Source organism: Pseudoliparis swirei, chromosome 17, assembly GCF_029220125.1.
Source record: "Pseudoliparis swirei isolate HS2019 ecotype Mariana Trench chromosome 17, NWPU_hadal_v1, whole genome shotgun sequence".
Classification (NCBI taxonomy): Eukaryota; Metazoa; Chordata; class Actinopteri; order Perciformes; family Liparidae; genus Pseudoliparis; species Pseudoliparis swirei.
In genome coordinates this window covers 11,647,902-11,667,976 of record NC_079404.1, presented here as the reverse complement: position 1 = coordinate 11,667,976, position 20,075 = coordinate 11,647,902, and the positions used below count along the sequence as shown (strand labels likewise).

Below are 20,075 nucleotides of genomic sequence, written 5' to 3'. Positions count from 1 at the left end.
TCTGAATAGTCACCTGGATGTAGTGTTTAAGGTATATCTTTACAACTTTACAAAACGTGATGTCCACATAATCAAAATGAATGAATGTATAAACATTATTTTTTTAAACCACGTGTGCACATAACCATTACTCCAGCATAGAAGTTACAGTTCCTGTAATAATAACCTGTGTACAGTCATTACGGTATTCTCAACTAAAATATTAATACTGTGACTGTTGGCAACAGCTACACTTAAAACCGGACGCGGTAAAATCAGACGGGCGGAGATTGTTCACGTATTTGTTCCTTAGGACCAACCAGTAACCCCGTCCGTACGGCACACCCCGCGTAGAAAAGGAGCGCTTCAGTTACACGTGACGTCCAGACCAGACTCCGTTGAATTGATTGTCGAAGTTGTCGCAAGCTAACAGTTACCAATCTGTCAACCGAAGAGACAACATAATACGCGGTAGGTAGTGTCATGCTCAGCGTCATTCACTTTTTGATTTCAACCATTTGATTGACGTTAACCCAAACCGACTTCAGCGTGTGTAACGTGGCTCTGCGCTGGTTTAGCGAGGTTAATATGTTGCACGCGCCAACGTCAGAGTGCTAACGCTAGTTTACAGGGAGTCTGGACGCTCGGCATCGTCCTGGATAGTCGTTGGAAGCAACCACCGCGGCAAATGAATTAGCTTAACAGAAGAGTATAGCGATGTAAAAAAACAAACACCGCAAGGCAGTTGAACTTCGCATTGTTTGTAAGTGTGTGTTCCTTTTGATTTACATCGTTCGAAAACTCCACTGTGGCGCTTCATTTCTTCCTCGCTCGGCAGGTGGAGTGCTGCTCAGCAGCTCATCGCTCAGTGCTGCTCGGGGTTCTAGTGGCCGGAGCCTGTACTGCAACAACACTGGGATTTTAATGCATAAGCCGCTGAAATTGAGCTTCCAAACCCATCAGTGGCAGCACTAAATAGAAGCACTCTGGTGGGCACCAGAGGAAGAAGTGACGCCCCATGTTAGAGTGGTTGTATCGACTAATCAAACACTGTTCTGCATTACGCCGGAATAAGTCACATGTTCGTTACTGTACGCAAGCCTCACGTCGACGCGAAGTTTCCTGAACGGTTGATGTGTATCAAACCTGCCATCTGGTGTGGTTTACAACAATTTAATAATCGATATTTGAGCAACCAATAATGGCACCGTCTGCTCGGTGTGAGTCAGCTGCCCCGGTGAAGCGGTTAAATAAATCATAGACTTAAATAAATCATAGACTCATAGACTTGTGGACTTTAGGAGGGTACAACAACAGAGGACGTACTCACCACGGACTACTGTGCTGGGAGTCCACACAGATCACATGGTCGAGGATCTGACATGGTCAACACAGACACTCTGGGAGAAAGGCAAGGCAGACCACCACCTCAGGCAGCTGAGGATCCTTCAGTCCTTCTACTCTGGAGCTAGAGAGCTGACAGGAAGCATCACAGCCTGGTTTGGCACTCAGGACAGGAAGGCTAGAGAGTAGTGCCTGAACGCACTATTGGAACTACACTCCCACCCTGCAGGACTTGTACACCAGGAGGTGCAGAACCAGAGCCGGCAGGACATGAAGGATCCTCACCACCCCAACAACAGACTGTTTCAGCTGCTGCGTCAGGCAGGCGCCTCCGTAGTCACGCTGCAAGAACAGAGAGACTGAGACGGAGTTTCTTTCCTCAGGCCATCAGGACTGTGAACCCGACCCCACCAGACCCACACAACTGCCCTCTCTGCACACACACACACACACACACACACACACACACACTGTAAATATTGTGTTGTTTTTATTGTAAATAGTGTGTACTTGTTGCCCTTGCACATTCCTGCTGAGCATTGCCACTTTCATTTCACTGCACACCCTGTGTGTGTATGTGACAAATAAAACATCTTGAATCTTGAATCTTGAATCTTGAGAGGCGTATTCAGAAAACATTAACGGATTTATGTCCTCATTTTGAGTGATCTCACCCGGCCTAACGCTCTAGCTGCAGTTGGATGTATGCATTACTGTTACTGACACTTGAGTGCCTTTGGGGAACGAGCTAAAACACATCCCTTCCCTTTACAGTCAAACCAAAATTAGGGCTGCAGCTTCAAAAGTTAAACTTCTTTTTCCCCTTCAGATAAATGTCTTCTCCAACTAAAGCATCCAACGATGAGGCGGAAGAAGTGGAGTTTGTATCAGTAAGTTATGTGTGCACTTTATCTTTTGAATAAATTATTAGATTCAAAGGCTGAAATGACAGTTGCATTTCTTAACTTTTTATCTTTTGACATTGAGATGACTACTTGTGCAATTACCTCTTGATCTAGCCTGATAATTAGACTGATATTTTATTTAATTCATATATGTATCATGTTTGATTCGCTGAACAATGCTGCTGCTCCATCTATTGTATGACTAGCTTTGATTCAGACTTGGAGCACCTCTGTTTTCATGGGCATGCTTACATTTTTACATTGTTCAGGGGTTTGCGGACGTCTTTGAATCTTATAAATGCATTTTTGTTTTATAATACTGAATGACATGGTGTCTTGTACTTGCTTCAGGAGGGCCCTGTCCAAGCAGTATTAGAATGTATTGATCTGCTGAGTGATAATGAGGATGAGGGGTGTTCAACTTTCCCAGGCACGGTAAGTGGCTGAATGGAACACCTTTTTACTATATAGTGTCAATCTAAAGTTTTCTGAAACTTTGCGCTGCCTTTTATTCCGCTGTAGATTGAAGATAAAATCACCCGCCATGAAGTGCATGTTGCATCTACATTGGACAGGCTAGCACACCAGGTGGCCCAAGAGAAAAAGGAAAGATCAGATAAATGTAGAGAGTTCAAGGTAAGTTTGCTTCAATATTATGTGAGCTGCCGCTGCCGGCATTTGTTGCCTGCTAGACTGTAATCAAGCTATCACATGTTTGGAGGTCTGTCAAGGTTTTGTTTGTAATTTACATAATTTCAAGCCCCTACAGTTTCTCACACTCAATCATTTACCAAGTTACGTCAATAAGTCCCTTGGGCTTCAGGGTTTAAGGCCTTAGGGGAGGGATGTCCGGATTGGACCCAAACTTCAGACCGACCAACTGTCACAATGACACTTAAAGAAAATCACAAACTATCTTAAGTATGAGCAAAACCTCATTGACAAGTATATATTAGGATTTATTCTATTTTAAATGGTCAGTGGACCTTTTTCTGTGTTGTGTTGGTATAGTGCAGGGGTCGGCAACCCACGGCTCCGGAGCCGCATGCGGCTCTTTAGCCTCCCTGAGGCTTTGACAAAAAAAGAATATATATACATATATATATATATATATTTATTTAGGTTTTGCCCAGTGGACAATCATTCAAAGGGAACACCTCTTATCTTTGAGTTTGAGCTATTACTGTGTTACTGAAAATAACAAATGTAATATTTGTTTAACTAAAATATGCGTCACACCCTGCAGGTAGCTCATCATGATGTACAGAGCCCCGCCCTCGGTAAACTGTCAATGGATTAAAATATATATATTTTAAAGTCACGGAGAAAATAGAGTTTAATTCTGCGTGGGCGTATTAATTTGCTTTCACTGGCAACGATGCTGGCTTCCATGTATGCTTCATATGTGAATGAGCACAAAGCATTTGCTGAACAGCATCAAGCTGCAGGCGAGGGAAGAGGAGCGATTTCTTACCTGCTGCAGCAAACGGAGCAAATACAATGTTCTCTCCCGAAGTCTCCAAACTCCACTACTGCGGCTGGTTCTGTGGCAGCTCGTGAGACATTAAGGAGTCCGTTAGTGGAAAGGTGTCCGTCCTTGGGAGCGTTTCACAACTCCTCCCTCCTCGGTGCTCTCGTTTAAAACTCCGGCAAAGTGAAGACGCTCAGTGTAAACATAGCAAGATACACGTTTTTAAAAATGTTTACGTAGTAGTGTGGACATGGCCTATTTATTTCATTAAAATAATAAGTTATTGCATTTAAACCATTCTTGGTATTCTAGGAGCTGTGGGCTGCTTTGAAGCATCCGGGGAGCAACTATTCAGGGTTGCTGACCCCTGGTATATAGTGTATAATAGTGTACTGGTTCAATTACAGTAAGATATAGCAGCAATAGTGCCACCCTGTGGTCAGAATGCACAGAAAGCAAATAACTCACTAGAATGAACAAAGGTGAAACTCCATAAAGCATCAAAACATGTGTTAACATTAAACTACTAAACTGTCTATCCGTCCTATAATGCAAGTGTATACTTTATATACACTTTCCATTTGCATTTGTATTATTTATTTCATTTTCATTTCCTTTATTATTTAAATTCCCTTTTGACCTGCCGTGCTATTCTATCTATCTAAAAGATGCAGAATTTGTTCAGGTATCTTTCATCTCTTTTTTTGTCTCTTTTTCAGGAGAAGCAAATCTTGCAAAAAGCTCATGGACGGCAGAAGTTGGCCTTTAGTTCTCCAAATGGAACTAATCAGGAAGCAAAGCACTGTGTGGACATGTGGTTAAAGATGCCAGGTACATTTTTAATCTGGATCAGAAAGATGTTAGATTGACAAGTGACAATGTCAGTGATGATCGGTCGCTGTTAGAGTTGATTCAAGCAAGCAGAGAAACTTTTGAAGCACGTTTCTGTCATGTCCTGTTGTATTTGTTCCACCAGTATCCTCTGCTGTGCTGCTACAAGGGTCCACTTTCTTCACAGGGATGACGAATGTATTTTTGTCTCAAGAGATTCAGGCATGCCAATACCACAGCACTCAGTCGTGTCCGCTTTTCATACCCTATCTTTGTGTTTTATTTAGGTAGTAAACCTGGAGTGATCCGTACTGGCTTTGGAAGAAGACGCATACCTGCTTCTTTGCCCAGAAACAATTCAACTAGACATTCTTGTCCTGTGATCAACTGTGGTCGAGTCTTTGAAAATACACCGCTCCTTGAAGGCCACTTAAAAAGGTGATCCTCTCTGTTCTTTTCTGTGTGGGTGTCACACCTTTTCAACAGTGCTTGAAGTGGGAAATGATTCTAAATCCTAAATGTCCTACAGTGAATATAAGATACTAAGTGTTATTATGTTTTGGGGTCCACCCCCACAAAAACTTCAAAGTTTATTATATACTTAATAGCTTATAAAAAAGCTTAAAGGCAAACCATGCTGTAGTTTAATACATGTTTTGTTATTTACACATATCGGAGCCTTTTTCTGAACATGCAAGTCTTCTGGAAAGGTCTTCGCTCTCAGATCCTGTCATGTCAATTTAAAAAAGCAGACTCAGAAAAATTGATGTTTCACTCTTTAAAATTGTTTCCGAATGAAAGAAATGTTTTTTTTTAAACGGTTCACTTATTAATCTACTTTACAAAAAGGATGTGGACATTGTATCAATAAGTTACAGCAACCTCAGTCTCACATGGCAGAAAAGAGGTTGTGAGAAGAGAAAGTAATACACCAAAGAGTAATACGTACTGTCGTACGTGAGTAGTGGCCCACTTCAAACACTGTTTGGAACCAATTCCCAGAGTAAAAATATGGCACTTAATGGAATAAAATATCTTGTGTGTGTAGGTTTGATCACTCCCCTTGTGACCCAACCATCAATCTCAAAGGATGTCCATCAGAGTTCTTTGCCTGCGTTGCCTGTGGTCATCATTTTGAGACCGAAGAAGCATGGAGGAAACATCTCGAGTCTAAGGTTCACGCACTTTTCGGACTGTTGTGAAAAACTCCTGCTCTTTGAATTATTAATTAATAAGTGTTTGAAATGCGTATTTGATGTTGATCGACAGTAGTTAATTCATTATTTTGAGAACACATTTTTGGGATCAGTAGGTGTCGTCATCCGCTGCTGATGGTCACAGCATCTCACAGACGTATCAGTGGATTGTGTGCTTTGCCTGTCCGGCCTGCTACTTCCTCTTCAACCTCCGAGATGAGTGTCTTCAGCACATGTCGGCCAAAAACCACTTCACAGAGTCCCTCTCTATGAACGGTAAGGTTTATTGAATGTTTTTTTAATTTCTAAATGTCATTCATTACAACCTCAGTTGTGTCTTGAAGGTGCACGGGGTATTATATGAGCAAGATAACATGTACCTTTTACTTTCTCCTCTTGTTAAAGAGACCAGAGGAAGAGCACTGCCAGTTCCTGTCTCACAATATGTGAAGAATCATCTCATCACATTGTGCAAGGATGTAACATTCAACGTCCGATGCTCTTTATGTCACAAAGTACTGATCTCGCATCAGGTAGCTCAAGCTCACTTTAAGTAAGTTGAATTACGACTTATTCAGTGCAGTTGTTTGTCTTTTGATATTACATGTTGTCCAACTGATTTTTTTCCTTTCTCCTTGTCTTCCTTCTTTTTTAGTGTGCACTGCAGACAGGGCTGCGCGGTGGCCAAGGCTGAGACCACAGTAGTGCAGGTAATGAAACGGATGCAAGTGCGAGGGCAGTGCTCCCTTTGCTGTCTAATCTTCCACAGCCAAGCTGAAATTGAGAAGCACAAAGAATCGACCCAGCATGACGTGGAGGTCAACCAAACGATGGCGAAAGCCCTCCTCCAGCACTGCAGGTTTGAGCAAAGTCGCCACACCCAGAGGGCCAGAGAGACCCAGAGGGAAAGACAATCCACTGGCCGGGAAACGCCTTTTCAAAAACGAAGCCAGGAGCGGGACGGTGAAGAATTGTCTTCCAAACGGAAGAGGCTGAGTGTGAATGGCAGCGCCAGCAGAAACTCTGTGACGGCATGGGTCTGCGAGTGTGGTTTACGCTTCTCAGAGGAGGCCACAGCCACCAACCATCTCTTGGCTGTGAACCAAATTTTCCATCAATGTGCAGTGTGTGGCAAACACATGGGGGAGTCCTCAATCACCCGCCTGCATATGAGTCGCTTCCACGGGGGAGCTCATCTCTCCAACTACCTCTACTACTGCCGCAAGTGCAAACTGGAAATGCCTCGGTATGAAGACATCCTGTCGCACGTGACGGAAGCCCACAGCGGACACACCTACTTGACTGAACAGGAAGTGGCCGAGGAGCTCGCCAAAGTCATCGATGCCGAGCCGTCCACCAGCAGAGCGGCCGCCCCTCGTTCGTCCTCCAAGGCCGCGATGCAGCCGAGCACACTGGAGACATCCGTCAGAGCGAAGCCGACTTGGATGTGCAGGATGTGCGAGGACATCTTTGGCTCTGAAGCGGACGTCCGCGAGCACTGCAGGGAAGTGAGCAATCACAGCTTTCAGAGATTCATCTGTGGCCACTGTCCCCAGAAGTTCTTTAAAGAGTCCACTGTACGCAGACACTGTGTGAGTGAGCACAGCGGGCAGATAGAGAGCTCCTACTTCTGCGGCCTCTGCGACAGCATGCTGTTTGAATCCGAGGGCGAGTTTGTGGAGCACTACAAGAGTCTTCACAGTAAAGACTACTACTGCATGGATGATGCTGAGGTGGTTCAGCCGGCGGTTGTGGAAAGCAGCGGTCGGCTCACATGTCCATGCATGGGTTCAGAAAAGAGGAAAGTGGAGATGAAAGCGACGTACACACAATGCATGAGGAATCTGTCCGCCGGAGGGAAATGCCAATACGTGTGCGCTCACTGTGACGCATCGGTGCCGTCCTTTGCACAGATGAAGACTCACATCCACACGAAGCACGCGGCCTCCAACTCGGGCAAGACCTTCGGCGTAGAATGCAAAGCTTGCCAGGAGAGTTTCGCGAGTGTACCAAGTTTCCATACACACCATCACTCCCGACACTGTGCACTGGAACCTTGCATGAGCTCCAGGACCTGCAGTGGGAAAGAAGCCGCCAACGTGCCGAGTATGGAGATCTCACCAGACGCCGATGGTGAATCAGTTACTTTTATTTACATTTATATTCATGTTTGTATGCAGCATTTAATCTGGTTTTGTATTGTCATTTCAGACGTTGAAGATGAAACGTTGGAGAAGTGCCTGAACATGGATCAGACCAACAAAGAGAGTGAAGCATGTGAAAGTAGGCAATAACACATATATAACCAGTGTGTCAGTCACGCCACATCGAAACATGGATAACGAGCAAATTGCACAGCTTTCCTTTCCATAAACACAAGAGTTGTATAACATCACAGTTGTGTTTGTTTGTTTTTATCAACCTACAATATATCAGCCGCTCATTTGTTTTGATCTCCTTCAGATGAATCGGATGATGAGATGAACTGTGAACCGTCCCTGAGTGCAGAAGACGAAAGAGAGTCAACAGGTATGTGTGTCCGTCTGGCGGGGCATGTAATGTCCACGGTGTATCACGCACTGCAGCTTCAGGGTTACGACTGTGTACCGACAGTATTTTCACATTGATTACATTTTACTGCTGGGAACTTAGTCTCGTGAACTCCTTGTATGCTGGCAGTTTTTGCAGCAACTTCAGTTTCCCGAAAAAGTATTATATTTAATACAGTCGGAGACAATTCAAAGCTTCAATATATTTTCTATGGTTGTCAATGTTTGAAGCTCAATATGTCATAGGTCAGGTTCCAGTTGTCTAAAATGTACTTGTCAATGATGAACTAAAGACATTAAGTTTAGTCTTTGAGCGTTTCGGGGATTTACATTCTAAACACAAGCGTGCTCTAAAAGACGGATCAAAACCTTTCAATGACGTGGACGTGTGAAGGAAAGGCGTATCACAAAATGATGAGCTAAATGTATCTTTTCCCAGGATAGTTATGCTGGTGCTGTGATTTGCAGTGTTTCATTTTGACATCCTGTAACTAGGATCCTTTTTTATATTCTGCTTCTCTTTCACAGAGTTGGACGAAGCTCTTAAAAGAAGTCTTCTGGAGTTTTGAGGATTTTTTTGTTGTTGTTTTGTGACCCAAATGTTTATCAGACTGAGATGTTTTGTACCAGGTATTTGTGTTCAACATATGTGAAATAAATAGTTGCCATTTGTCTCTTTTGTTTTTTAATTATTTGTAAATGTATCACTGTGATGACATAACAAATCAATACCAGCGAAGCACCCAGATCCGAGGAGCAGGTTGGTCTGTGGCTCTGGATTTCTCTCCTCTGTTGCGAACACGTGTCGACCCATGTGCTGAGGTGTTTCCGATGACACTGCAAACATGCCGAAGCTGAACTTGTGACACTGCATATCCAATTGCAGTCTTGGTTTTCATTGCAGACCTGAAATCCAGCGTCTAGTTATCGTAGGGGGCAGGGCCAACCTTTGTATGTCTAAAAGTTTCAGCGCATCCATGTAATTCCTGATCTTTATTCAAGAGGATATTAGTTTTGAAGTCCTGATCAACGGCAGCTGCTGTTCTGTCAGCAACTCTTTGACTCTGTTAGTTTCCTCATTGTTCTCTTCAAAATCATGAGTAGGTGATTGACAGGTTCCCTTTGAAGAGGACGCACACTACGGCCTAACATTCAGATGTGTTTTATATGTTGCTGCTTTTGTAATTGGGATATAGACGTATTTAAAATGCTTGTTTTGCTTCTTCTCCCCCTCTTAGTCACTGTGTTGCATAATTTGTAATTCTTGCTAGTTTGAGTATTCATAAAATAAATTCTTTGATCATGTTCTAGTCATTGATGGAAATCTTCACTGCAGAAATGTGCTGCGAATTTAGACCTGCAACTAAAAGTAACTAGGCTGACAGATGACCAGCTTCATGCCCACACAGTGCACCACACGGCAGACTATCAGTACATTACATGCAGGTCAGGTGCCTTTGCCCTGACAGCTGTTCTTATATTTGCCAGCTGTTAAACATTAACCAGGTAAAAAAAAATTCCACCAAGATCCCTAAAATGCTAGTACAAAAAGAAAACCTCATTCAGATATTTCTTGAATACAAAAATATCAAAACTGTTATATATGTACACAAAGAAAAAGGGACTGCAATTACAGTCTAATCCAAGCATATATGGGGACCCGCGAGAGCTACGCCCGGACCTGAAGGGGTCCTCGGACCTGGTTTTGGGAAACTGTCCAGGGCTGCTCGAGAATCTTCTGTTGGGCCGGAGGAAGGAAGTCGCAGCCCATGTTAGGACATGTTCCCTCTGGAGCGCTGCTGCAGTCAGCTGGACAGCGCGCAGTGCGGAGCGCACACGAGGATTCCTCCCCGGCACAGATCAGCGTAAAAATCATCAACATAACCCAATCATTCTCACTCATGGCTCAAGCTAAGATCCAGGCGAAAATGAGCGACGCGATGAGCAGCAAGTTCAGCAGGACGATGTCCATGGCGGACCGCTCCGGACAACTCCTGGAAAGTTTGGATCAGCTGGAAATGAGGTGCGGTATAAGCAACGGACCTGGCGCGTGCGCGTAAAGCAGCATCGTGCTCATGTACGTTGTGTTTTTATGATTCATGTGATATAGAAATGTCATTTTAACGAGGACAAATAACGCAGACGATGATTAAAACGGTTGGTGAAAAACGACCACAAATGGGTGCAGCATAAACTTCTGGTAACTTGTGTGCTGTTGATGGCCATCGCGCCTCCACCGCGGCCTGGTGGTTCCCCGCAGAAAGGGTCGTGAGTATGAGTGCTCACGTGATGTGTTGGTGTCCGTCAGGGTGGAGGCTTTACGCGAAACCGCGTCGGCCATGGAGCTGGAGAGGGACTTCATCCTGGAAATGATTCAGTCCATACAGCACGGACAGGAGCTGCGGAACATCTCTGCGGGTGAGACGCGACTTTATTCTGGGGAGGAGAACCCGCTACATAGCCCGGTGCGCCGTTTATTCCCTGAGCAGCATTAGCTCTGATTTCACTGTGACATTGTGATCCAATGAGGTTATTATGCCCTGAAAGCGGCATTGTAGTCGGAAGGTGTGGTTCAGGAACCTCAGGAGATTTCAGAAGAAACACCCCACCCAAGAGAAGAGAGAGTCCAAAACTATTAGTTTATTTTACTCCCATACGTGATATTTGTATATGGTATACATAAAGGGTAATTAACTTCAAATGATCACACAGTAGTTCATTTCTCATATGATCCACCGTACACCCAGACGGTAGTCAACATGCATAGCTACAGCATACTGTACTGTCCATAAAGGGGGTTGGGCATGATGTCATCTGGTGCATTCCAATGCCAGAATGACCACCCTTTTAACTTTATTTTGTTCACCTGCTGAACAAAAGAATAAATAATACAATAATAAAGACCACAATATAATCTAATTCATAAATACAACATGTCAACACCTTTCTGACAGTTTTAAAACGTGAATGTCTTAACAGGCCCCTCCTGTCGGATTACATTGCATCACATTTGGGCTGGAGCCACCATATATTAATGTAATCACACCTGAGGTATAGGTGTTTATAATGCGTGGTGGATGAGGAGAGGCAAAGATTTAAACCAGTATGTAGATGCTCTATTATTGTGTCCTGTGTATTTTGCTCTTTAATTAAAGGCGCAGCATTGGTTTCTTTCTTGTTTTCTACTTTCCAGGGGAGAGAGAAGAGTTGAGTTTAACAGCAAACCGTCTCATGGGCCGGACGCTGTCTGTGGAGGTCTCTGTTGGCGTTATCAGAAACTCCCAGCAGGAAGAGGCGTTGCACAAGGCCACATCTGTAATCGATGCGATTGTGAAGAAGTTACTGGACGACATGGCCGCTGGCCGGCAGCAGCTGCTGTCCGTGCACGCCGCCTGTGTGACCGAGGCCACGCTCATCCCCATTGACCAGAAGTTTCAGGCCTTGGTGATCAACTGTGCTCTGGAGGACCAGAAGAAGATCAAGCGCAGGCTGGAGACTTTGGTGAGGAACGTTGAAAATGCCGAGAACAACATCAAGATTATGGATCACCAAAAACTGGAGGACCCCAAAACCAATGGCAGTCAATAAGATGTGTCACATTACATGTGTCATAAAGCCACTAACCTCAACGAGAACTGCTGTAATCATGTCCTCACGTTTATAGGACCAGTCCCTTTGAGACAATGATGAAATGATACTGAACTATCGGGCCTAACATGCACAGCAGATGCCCTCATTCTCCATAACTTCTGGTCAGAATCACATTTTAACACCTTCTATCCTTTAAATGGATTGTTTATCCAACGTGTGTTCACAAAGGCACTGAAGTAAGACAGAAAAGACACAGTGGCAGAGTGCTCCATTGGAAGTGATGTCACTTTGAAGTTCATTTTTCCTTCTGTTTCATTCTCACGTTTTAAATCGGGCACTTGCTAAGGGTTTTGATGTGCACTGCATACACCACCTCGTTGTGTGAAGGCAACACTCGGCACATTAAGCCGGGGATTGGAGTTCATATTTGCAAAAAGCAGTTTTGATGTTCGATTTTGTGGCAAAGCTTTGATAAATAAATAAAAACAGTCGATGACGCAGATTATTCAGTTCAGTCTATAGATTAATTACATATATCTTTATCATATTTGCCATAACACTCATTTGCTATATGAAGTTGCATTTTTTGTATTATTAAACGATTTTATTGGCAATTTTGGTCATTTGAAATTACATGCTGGATGCTCAAGAAAACACTGGATGCTCAAGAAAAAGTAGAGTTTTATTTATGTCAGATTACCATCAACCCCCCCCCCCCCCCCAAAAAAAAACCATCAGAAGCACACTGCAGCGGCACACTGAGTAGTGATGCCTGTTCAGCCATGTGGTTGTGAGTGGTCCGTCAGTCTTAGAGGGCATGTGTGAAACTGATGAGTGAAAGAGTAACGGTAAGACACAAAGATCATCACAACACCTGAGTGACAGCACACAAGTATGGTAGTCCATTCAGGCAAAAAGGAAAATTGAAAAACACAATGTTGCAAATGAGAGGAGTTTGGGAAATAATGACGTATATTTACAGATTTACTGTGCAGTCAATTTTAAAAAACAAACAGCAAGAGTAGAGATTAAAATGCATACTGGTGGACAAGTAAAGGAGGTCAAAGCAGTGAGGCAACTCAGGTTGGACATTCACTGACGTGGACAAAAGGCTTGCATGCATTACAGTTATGCCACCATTGTTTTTTTCTTCAACACAGCACTGTTTACAGACAACCACATGAAAAAGCCTGAAATGTGCACTCTAAGTAGCAATGGTATAACTGGAACACATTTCAAGCACCTGTTGGGATTTTCACAATATAGTTAATTTGAATCTGGGAAATGTTTCCCAGAAATAAATTACAAAAGGCGTGCATAAACATGAACTCCCAGATGTCCTACACATTGTGATTGAATGTAGAATAGCTAGAAGTGTAACTACCAATTAGGACATGTTGAGAACTTTCCATATCTCCAATTGCCGTCTGTACAGATTTGTAAAAAGGCGTAATGCAGTCACACACAGCTGTATTCAGAACTAAGCATTCATCTATCTGGGGGATCTTTTACAGTACTTTCATGTTGTGAATTTTCTTGCATATTCAGGCACACACAAGCTCAAGGCTCCACACCACATGGACAGACACTATCGATATGAATGAGGTTTGCAAAATAGAAATTGATTAGAAGTCAAAATAAGACATGAAAACAGAATATTGCCCATGTTCAGTGTTTACAATGTTAGAAATATCGTGAAAATCCTCAACCGAGTACATAGATACTGAAACGTATTTACTCCAAGGATTACCAATGAGTTCCTCAAAGCTGTACCAGAGTTAAAGAAAATCACATTGAGTATGTCAAATGTAAACAACTGCAATCAAAAGCATAGTGCGAGAGCTGATGGGGACTTCAGTTCAAGTTTGACCTCAAAGTCCAAAACTCTGTGAAAGTCGGAGAACGTGATTAACAAATCTGTGGATAACTGGAGTGTAAGCAGACATATAGAGGACTATTTAATGTTTGATTGATATTTGGTTATACAGAAACACACATTCCATCAATTTCATGTTACATCCATATCACTGCAGTAGAACTACAGCTCAGAAAGAGGACATTTGGCACAACGTCAACATTCTTGTGAAAATATCACTCGACACTGTTTTGATTCATACAAAAATACTTCTGTACAGAGAATAAACTCTAGATTTGAGAGTGTTTTGTCTACAATAAACAGTATAGATTGAACCATGTTATGCTGACGGAAAAAATATGGTGCAAAATTAGCTGTGTATCTTCTAAAATACATGCAAACATACTGCACAGTTCAAATGTCAAACACAAGAATGGGTGATTGTAAACATCCTATTTAGGAGTTTCCACAGAGTGCAACCTTTGCTGTTCCATGTTCTAACGGGAGGGTTGCATGTCGAGCCATCGCTCATCCGTACATGCACTGCAGCTGCAGCTGTTGCTGTTACTTAAGGCAACCGCACGGACAGGTTGTGTGTGCAGATCATTAATGGAGATCCAAGAATGAATCATAGGAAATTCAACCATCAATGTGGGGAAACGATTTAGGACACAGATTAAACATCAGGTTAATAAAGTAGTATTTCCCAGGCGGTCCGTGCTTTGGTTTCTAAATGTGGCTACCTCCACAAAATACAACAATGACCAATTAGTGGTAGAAACATCGGCCAGCCACTAAAAGGACATTCTGTGTCATCTACAGGAGGCTGCAGCTGCCAAAAGGATTTTTACTCTTCTTGGTTCTTTGTTTGTTGGGTCGCAAAGTGATGATTTCTCTGCCGTTGCTGGAGCTCTGGTTGCAAACATTACTACTCGTGGTATTAAAAACACCTTGAGGGAAACACAATGTATGAGTCATGTCCCTGTGGTACTACAACTTAAAATGTAGCATTAAAATAAATTATTTAGAGAAAAACCGCTTACCTATTTTATTGCTTGTCGTATGGAGCACCTCCGTCTCTTCTGCCGTCTGCTGTTTGAGTCGCTGAAGATACTTCTCAGCCAAGTACTTAAACACTAAAAAGAAAGCAGAGATATAAAACCAGTACAACCCAGAATGAGACGGTTTCAATTGCATATTAGACTCGTTGTGCAAACCTTCAGTGACATTAAGGTCCTCTTTTACTGAAGCGCGGTAAAACCTCAGCTTGAGCCTTTTAGCCAGACCTTCTGCCTCCTCGCTGCAACGCAAGACCAAACAAATCACAATCATTTCCATTTGTCCCGAACGTGCGATTGTTTTGCTGCTCGAGTGCGATTGTCGCATTAAAGAAACGACCGCTTGCTTTTTTATCACGGTCTCTTCCAGGAGGTCGATTTTGTTCTGCACGAGCACAGTGGGAATATCTCCGACCTCTGCCTCCACCTTCTCCCTCCAGCTGTCGATGGCCTGAAACGACTCCCTGTCGGTGGTGGAGAAGACGAGCACGCATGCTTGGGCACCTGGAATGCGAGATAACACGCCAGCAGTTTGGGTTCTCAAGCTTTTGATTCTTTCAAATGATTTGTGCTCAAAGGCATGCTGTTGGAGCAGCTGTGTGTTCCAGTGCTTGTGCTCTGGGCTGCCAGTAAACCCTCAAATCTACTCTTAACCTCTGCAATCAGGGGGGGGGGCAGTGACCCAATGCAGCTGTGCTATATCTGTCACAGGGGTGTCACAGGGGTGGGGTCTTACCACGGTAGTAGGCCTTAGTAATAGCGTCAAACTCCTCCTGCCCAGCGGTGTCCCACAGCATTAGTCGGACCTCTTCGTCATTAACGCTAAAACGATGACAGATAGATAGATAGATACTTTATTAATCCCCAAGGGGAAATTTGTCATAACAGTAGCAGCACCAATAAACTAAACACACAAGAATAAAAAATAAAATATAAAAAACAGGGATAAAAGATAAAGATGTAGACAAGAAGTATACAAAGTAAAATATAAAATAAAACATATATGCATACAAAATACACAATACACTAATGACAAATTAAATTAAATATAAAAATATTAAATATAGACAGTGTGCAAAATGCAAAGTGTGTGTATGTGTGCAGTGTAAATGAAAATGAAGTGTGTGTGTATGTGTGTCGTGTAAGTAAATGAAATGTGTGAAGTGCAGATCAACAGCAGGCAATAAGGATACGATACAATGTTGGCATTATATTGAAAGAGGAACCTCTAAGAAACAAGTTCCTTACACTATCTGCCTTTCCAGGAAGTCCACTCCAATGGTCTTCTTGTAGTCCTTCGTGAAGACGCCCTTGCAGTACCGTTGGATCATACTGGACTTGCCAACAGCCCCGTTGCCGACCACAACCACCTTGATGGCCACTTCCATGTCCTCCTCCAACATGGCGGCGACGTCTGGTTGGTTTCCTCGGTTACACCGGATGGGTCGTTTCAGCGATGCGACACAAACACAAACACCGACTGAAAGGATAAAGCAAACCCAACGTTACTGTATTCACGGATTTAGATGCTGCAAGTCAAACACATCCAGCGGAACCGAAACAAGTCAAATCTCCTCGTGGTTTCACAGCTGGGTCACGTGAGAAGCTCCGTCTGAGGGACAGGGTGTCCTTCACTTCAAGCATCATCGTGAGTTATATTCTTGATTTACTGAAACCACGATAGTTTATAATCAGAAACGTTCTGCATTCTGTAAAAGAAATACTTAGCCTATAATAAAAACAACAACACAGAGTTTAGACACAAAACTCTCAAAGATGTGACTTTGGCCACAATGAAGACTGAGTTTGGATTCCAATGTGAGCTTTATTTTCTCTATACATTTAAATAATCTACTTTCCATGATCAGAGAAACAGTTATCATCACACTACTTCATTGCATCAGATGCTGTAGCTTTAATTCAACAGCAAACTGAACCAATGTAACAGTGATTTGCCAATGAAACATATGAATGCTATGATGCGACTACACGTGCGTTCCTATTCTCCAACGTGATTAAGAATAAGAAAGCATCCCAGCATTCTTTTTCCAGCTCCAGGTTATTCAGAATAAATGAGTTAGATAAAGGTGGTAACTAATCAACTTTTATTTGAAGACATATTAGCAGACCAATCAGACCGATCTGTCAATAACATGAAACGTAAGCTGTTTCTTGCCCAGTACAACCCAAAATTCAGAAGAAACAATTACATCACGAGTTAGTAGGGCTGCAAAAACTGTGTCTGAATCTTTTTCAATGACGCTTTTTATATACAGATGGCAAACATATTAAAATAACCACAGCTCAGCAATTGCTTCTTACATTTGCTGAGGGTGAGAGAGTGCACTCTAATGAGGGGCTTTATATACACACAGCGACGAGAGTTATTCTTTGAACTGTCACGTGTGTGCACTATGCACCCACTGAATCAACGTGCGTACATGTTACTCGTAATGCGTTTGCAGCGACTGTGTTTATCTTCCATTAGCGCCGAGAGCAGCAGGCGCCGCGTAGCAACTGGGTCTTCCCAGGTCTGCGTGGAGCTGCTCAGTGCTCAACAGTATTGTGGGAAAGCTGTTCAACCAGCTCTGTGACTGCGTTGTGTCCAACAGCTTGTCTGGATTTGAGTCACCATATGTATTGCAGTCAACAATATTATTTATCAACTATGATTGAGCTATATGACGCAGCAGTTGTTAGAACATGCATGCAAAGCATGGCTTAAAATAAACAGCTAAAAAGTATACTTGGGATTATATTTCACCCGTGGAATCTCTTAAATGTATCTGATGAAGTGAAGTGAGGATTTAAGACCCTCTTCTTTCGAGGACATTTTATTTTCAAGCCAAGTTATGCATTCGCAGTTGTAATAGTTTTAGATGTGTTGTTTCAGCTTTTGATTTAGGCTCCCGGAAACTTGAGTCAAAGTCAGGAGTTATAAAGCTCTGCTCTCTCCAGAGGCTGCTGCTTCGTGTCTGCCCCTTTAGAACACAGGACAGCACCAGCTGGAGAAATAAACACTAGTTTTAGAAAGGTAATTTGCACACAATAATTGACAATTAAATATAAAATATCATACTGTTAAAATAAATAAAAGGCAATTAAGTAGTGACGATAATGTATTCTCTATCACTGATTTACAAATGTAATATTTTTTTAACCCTTGTGTTGCCTTCGGGTCAATTTGACCCCATAAAGTATGGTTATATTTAGAAAAAAGAAAAAAAATCTGACCTGAGAGCACCAGCTGAAAATGACAATATAATAAACATCAATAAGACATTCAAACAAGTGATTTTCCATAACGCCACAGACAACTCTTCGATCTTTAGTGGGTGTCTTCTTGTTGTCACATTCATCTACATGAGACTTTTACCCCATCCTTCCTGGACATGTTTTGAAGACACGACATAATCTGAAAGACATGCCTCCACTCCACTACCCTTTGCATTACAATGCACATATAAATGAACTCTGAGAAGCATATATAAAAAGGTAATACACCTCCCCTCCCCTCATCTTCACAGACTCACGATTACTTAAATCGGGCCTAAAGGCGGACCAGAGAAAAGCCATTATGTTAGAGCACAATGAGAATAAAACATATTATAATGCCGTATGACGTAACTAGCTACTCCTTTCTGTTTAGTTTTATTGTCGCTGCAGGCGGTATTTCCGAATTCTGTGAGGGGAATTAATAATGTAGGAAACTTGTATTCTGCTTTATTCCCTCAAATCAGAATCCCTTGCCTCGGCCAGGACTTGTTGAATAGCTGACACGAGAGGCTCCAGGTAGCAACAGCTGCAAAAAAGCCTGAAGCTGAGGCTGGGCTGGTGAGTAAGGATGCAAACTTACCTTGACAACAACTGTCCAACTCATCCAGTGTCCGCCAACATAAGACGAGCTAACCAGACAGTTAACCCACAATCACATACCGCCAGCCTTCCTCCGCGGCGAGACGCCAGTGACTCCGATGCTAACTAAGGTTACCGAGCTACGGTTAGCCACTCGTCCAGGAGAAAGGGGACCTCCTGCTCCGCCCGAAAATGATATATTGCGTATGACTGCACGGACTAAACGTACTCCGCGTCACGGCGGCAGGCCACATTTACTACTAAATAAAATCCGTGACATTTACGGGATGAAAACGCATCGCCTTCGGTCCAGCTAACTGCGCTGCTGTGCGTGAGAGCCTCTAACCAGGCTAGCTGGCTAATGTGTGTTGCTAAGCAGCGGTGTCAAGAGCGTCTTCTTCTACGGCTTTTCTGGCGGATGGCAAACAACAACATGTTGCATTACCGCCACCATCTGGTATGAGCTGTGATTCACCCTCTTACACTAAAGATACTAATTGATACATGTTATCAATACTGATACATTAATGCATAACACATTGCATTGTTATATTCTAGAATGAGAGTAGTTGATACAGTGTTACAGTTACGGGTGCAGGTGACTTTTTGTTGTTGTCGTCACACCACTTCCACGTTGTTTGATGACACCTCAAAGCTTTTACATCTACTGTCTTTTGATTGTTCTGGCCTCAAATCTTAATAATAACAAACATTTAAAGTAAAAAGGTCCTATGAATAATTCAGTGATCGGGCCCTAATAATAGTAATAACAACTTTACATTGTCATTATATATAATATGGTTAAAGTCATGAATCAACTTCCTTTTTTTGACTTGTGTGCTCTGCTGATCTTTGAGTCTGTTCCATGATTCTGTTCCATGATTCTGTTCCATGATTCTGTTCCATGATTCTGTTCCATGAGTCTGTTCCATGATTCTGTTCCATGAGTCTGTTCCATGTGTCTGTTCCTTCCTCTACCTGGTTGTCACGATCCTAAAAGTAAAACTTCTATACGACACCTGCCATAAATATCATGATACCCGATAACAGAATTCAATATAATACCATAAATACGATATACCACAAATACGATACTGGTATATTTATCTACAGTAGCAGGTATCTAAGTAAAGTACATTAGCCTACTTAAGTACTTAGTACAATTACTTTTCTAGCGAGTTACTTCATAATATTGCCTCTTATCTCTGGCGGCTCCCTGCTGCAGTTCTTTCAGTATAATGTATATTGATTGTTTGTTAGGTTGTACAAATGCCCCCAAAAGTACCTGTTCCAAGTCGACGGAGAAACAAAAGAGCCATAAAAATAACACAATGTATAAACCATGATTTAATTTAAACATTCGACGACATGACTGGTGGATGATTATCATACAACATTGTGGAGTTATTTTATTTTATTTTATTTGTATAAAAGTTATCAT

The 20,075-nt window shown here is 42.6% G+C and overlaps 3 protein-coding genes across 6 annotated transcripts; 2 read left to right on the top strand and 1 right to left on the bottom strand.

Moving 5' to 3' along the window:
- Positions 1–368: 368 nt before the first annotated feature.
- Positions 369–8,947, top strand: znf451 (zinc finger protein 451). 4 transcript variants are annotated; one of them, XM_056435931.1, is made up of 13 exons: positions 369–450; positions 2,153–2,213; positions 2,580–2,663; positions 2,751–2,864; positions 4,419–4,530; positions 4,818–4,968; positions 5,579–5,705; positions 5,843–6,002; positions 6,132–6,279; positions 6,382–7,859; positions 7,938–8,009; positions 8,190–8,255; positions 8,804–8,947. In XM_056435931.1, exons 2-13 carry the CDS (start codon positions 2,157–2,159, stop codon positions 8,842–8,844), a joined length of 2,610 nt encoding a protein of 869 aa, XP_056291906.1. In that variant the 5' UTR covers positions 369–450; positions 2,153–2,156; the 3' UTR covers positions 8,845–8,947. The 4 variants fall into 4 exon arrangements, with proteins under 4 accessions (XP_056291906.1, XP_056291903.1, XP_056291905.1 ...); XM_056435928.1 differs by having other exon boundaries at positions 6,382–8,009; XM_056435930.1 differs by lacking the exon at positions 369–450 and having other exon boundaries at positions 1,818–2,213; positions 6,382–8,009.
- Positions 8,948–10,017: 1,070 nt separating this feature from the next.
- bag2 (BCL2 associated athanogene 2) lies at positions 10,018–12,480 on the top strand. Its single transcript, XM_056435967.1, has 3 exons — positions 10,018–10,298; positions 10,584–10,693; positions 11,469–12,480. Exons 1-3 carry the CDS (start codon positions 10,045–10,047, stop codon positions 11,861–11,863), a joined length of 759 nt encoding a protein of 252 aa, XP_056291942.1. The 5' UTR covers positions 10,018–10,044; the 3' UTR covers positions 11,864–12,480.
- A 1,331-nt stretch (positions 12,481–13,811) lies between these two features.
- Positions 13,812–18,974, bottom strand: rab23 (RAB23, member RAS oncogene family). The gene is made up of 7 exons (XM_056435968.1): positions 18,636–18,974; positions 16,028–16,259; positions 15,516–15,601; positions 15,127–15,283; positions 14,939–15,021; positions 14,765–14,857; positions 13,812–14,671 (listed from the first exon to the last, which is right to left on the bottom strand). Exons 2-7 carry the CDS (start codon positions 16,180–16,182, stop codon positions 14,538–14,540), a joined length of 708 nt encoding a protein of 235 aa, XP_056291943.1. The 5' UTR covers positions 16,183–16,259; positions 18,636–18,974; the 3' UTR covers positions 13,812–14,537.
- Positions 18,975–20,075: the final 1,101 nt, after the last annotated feature.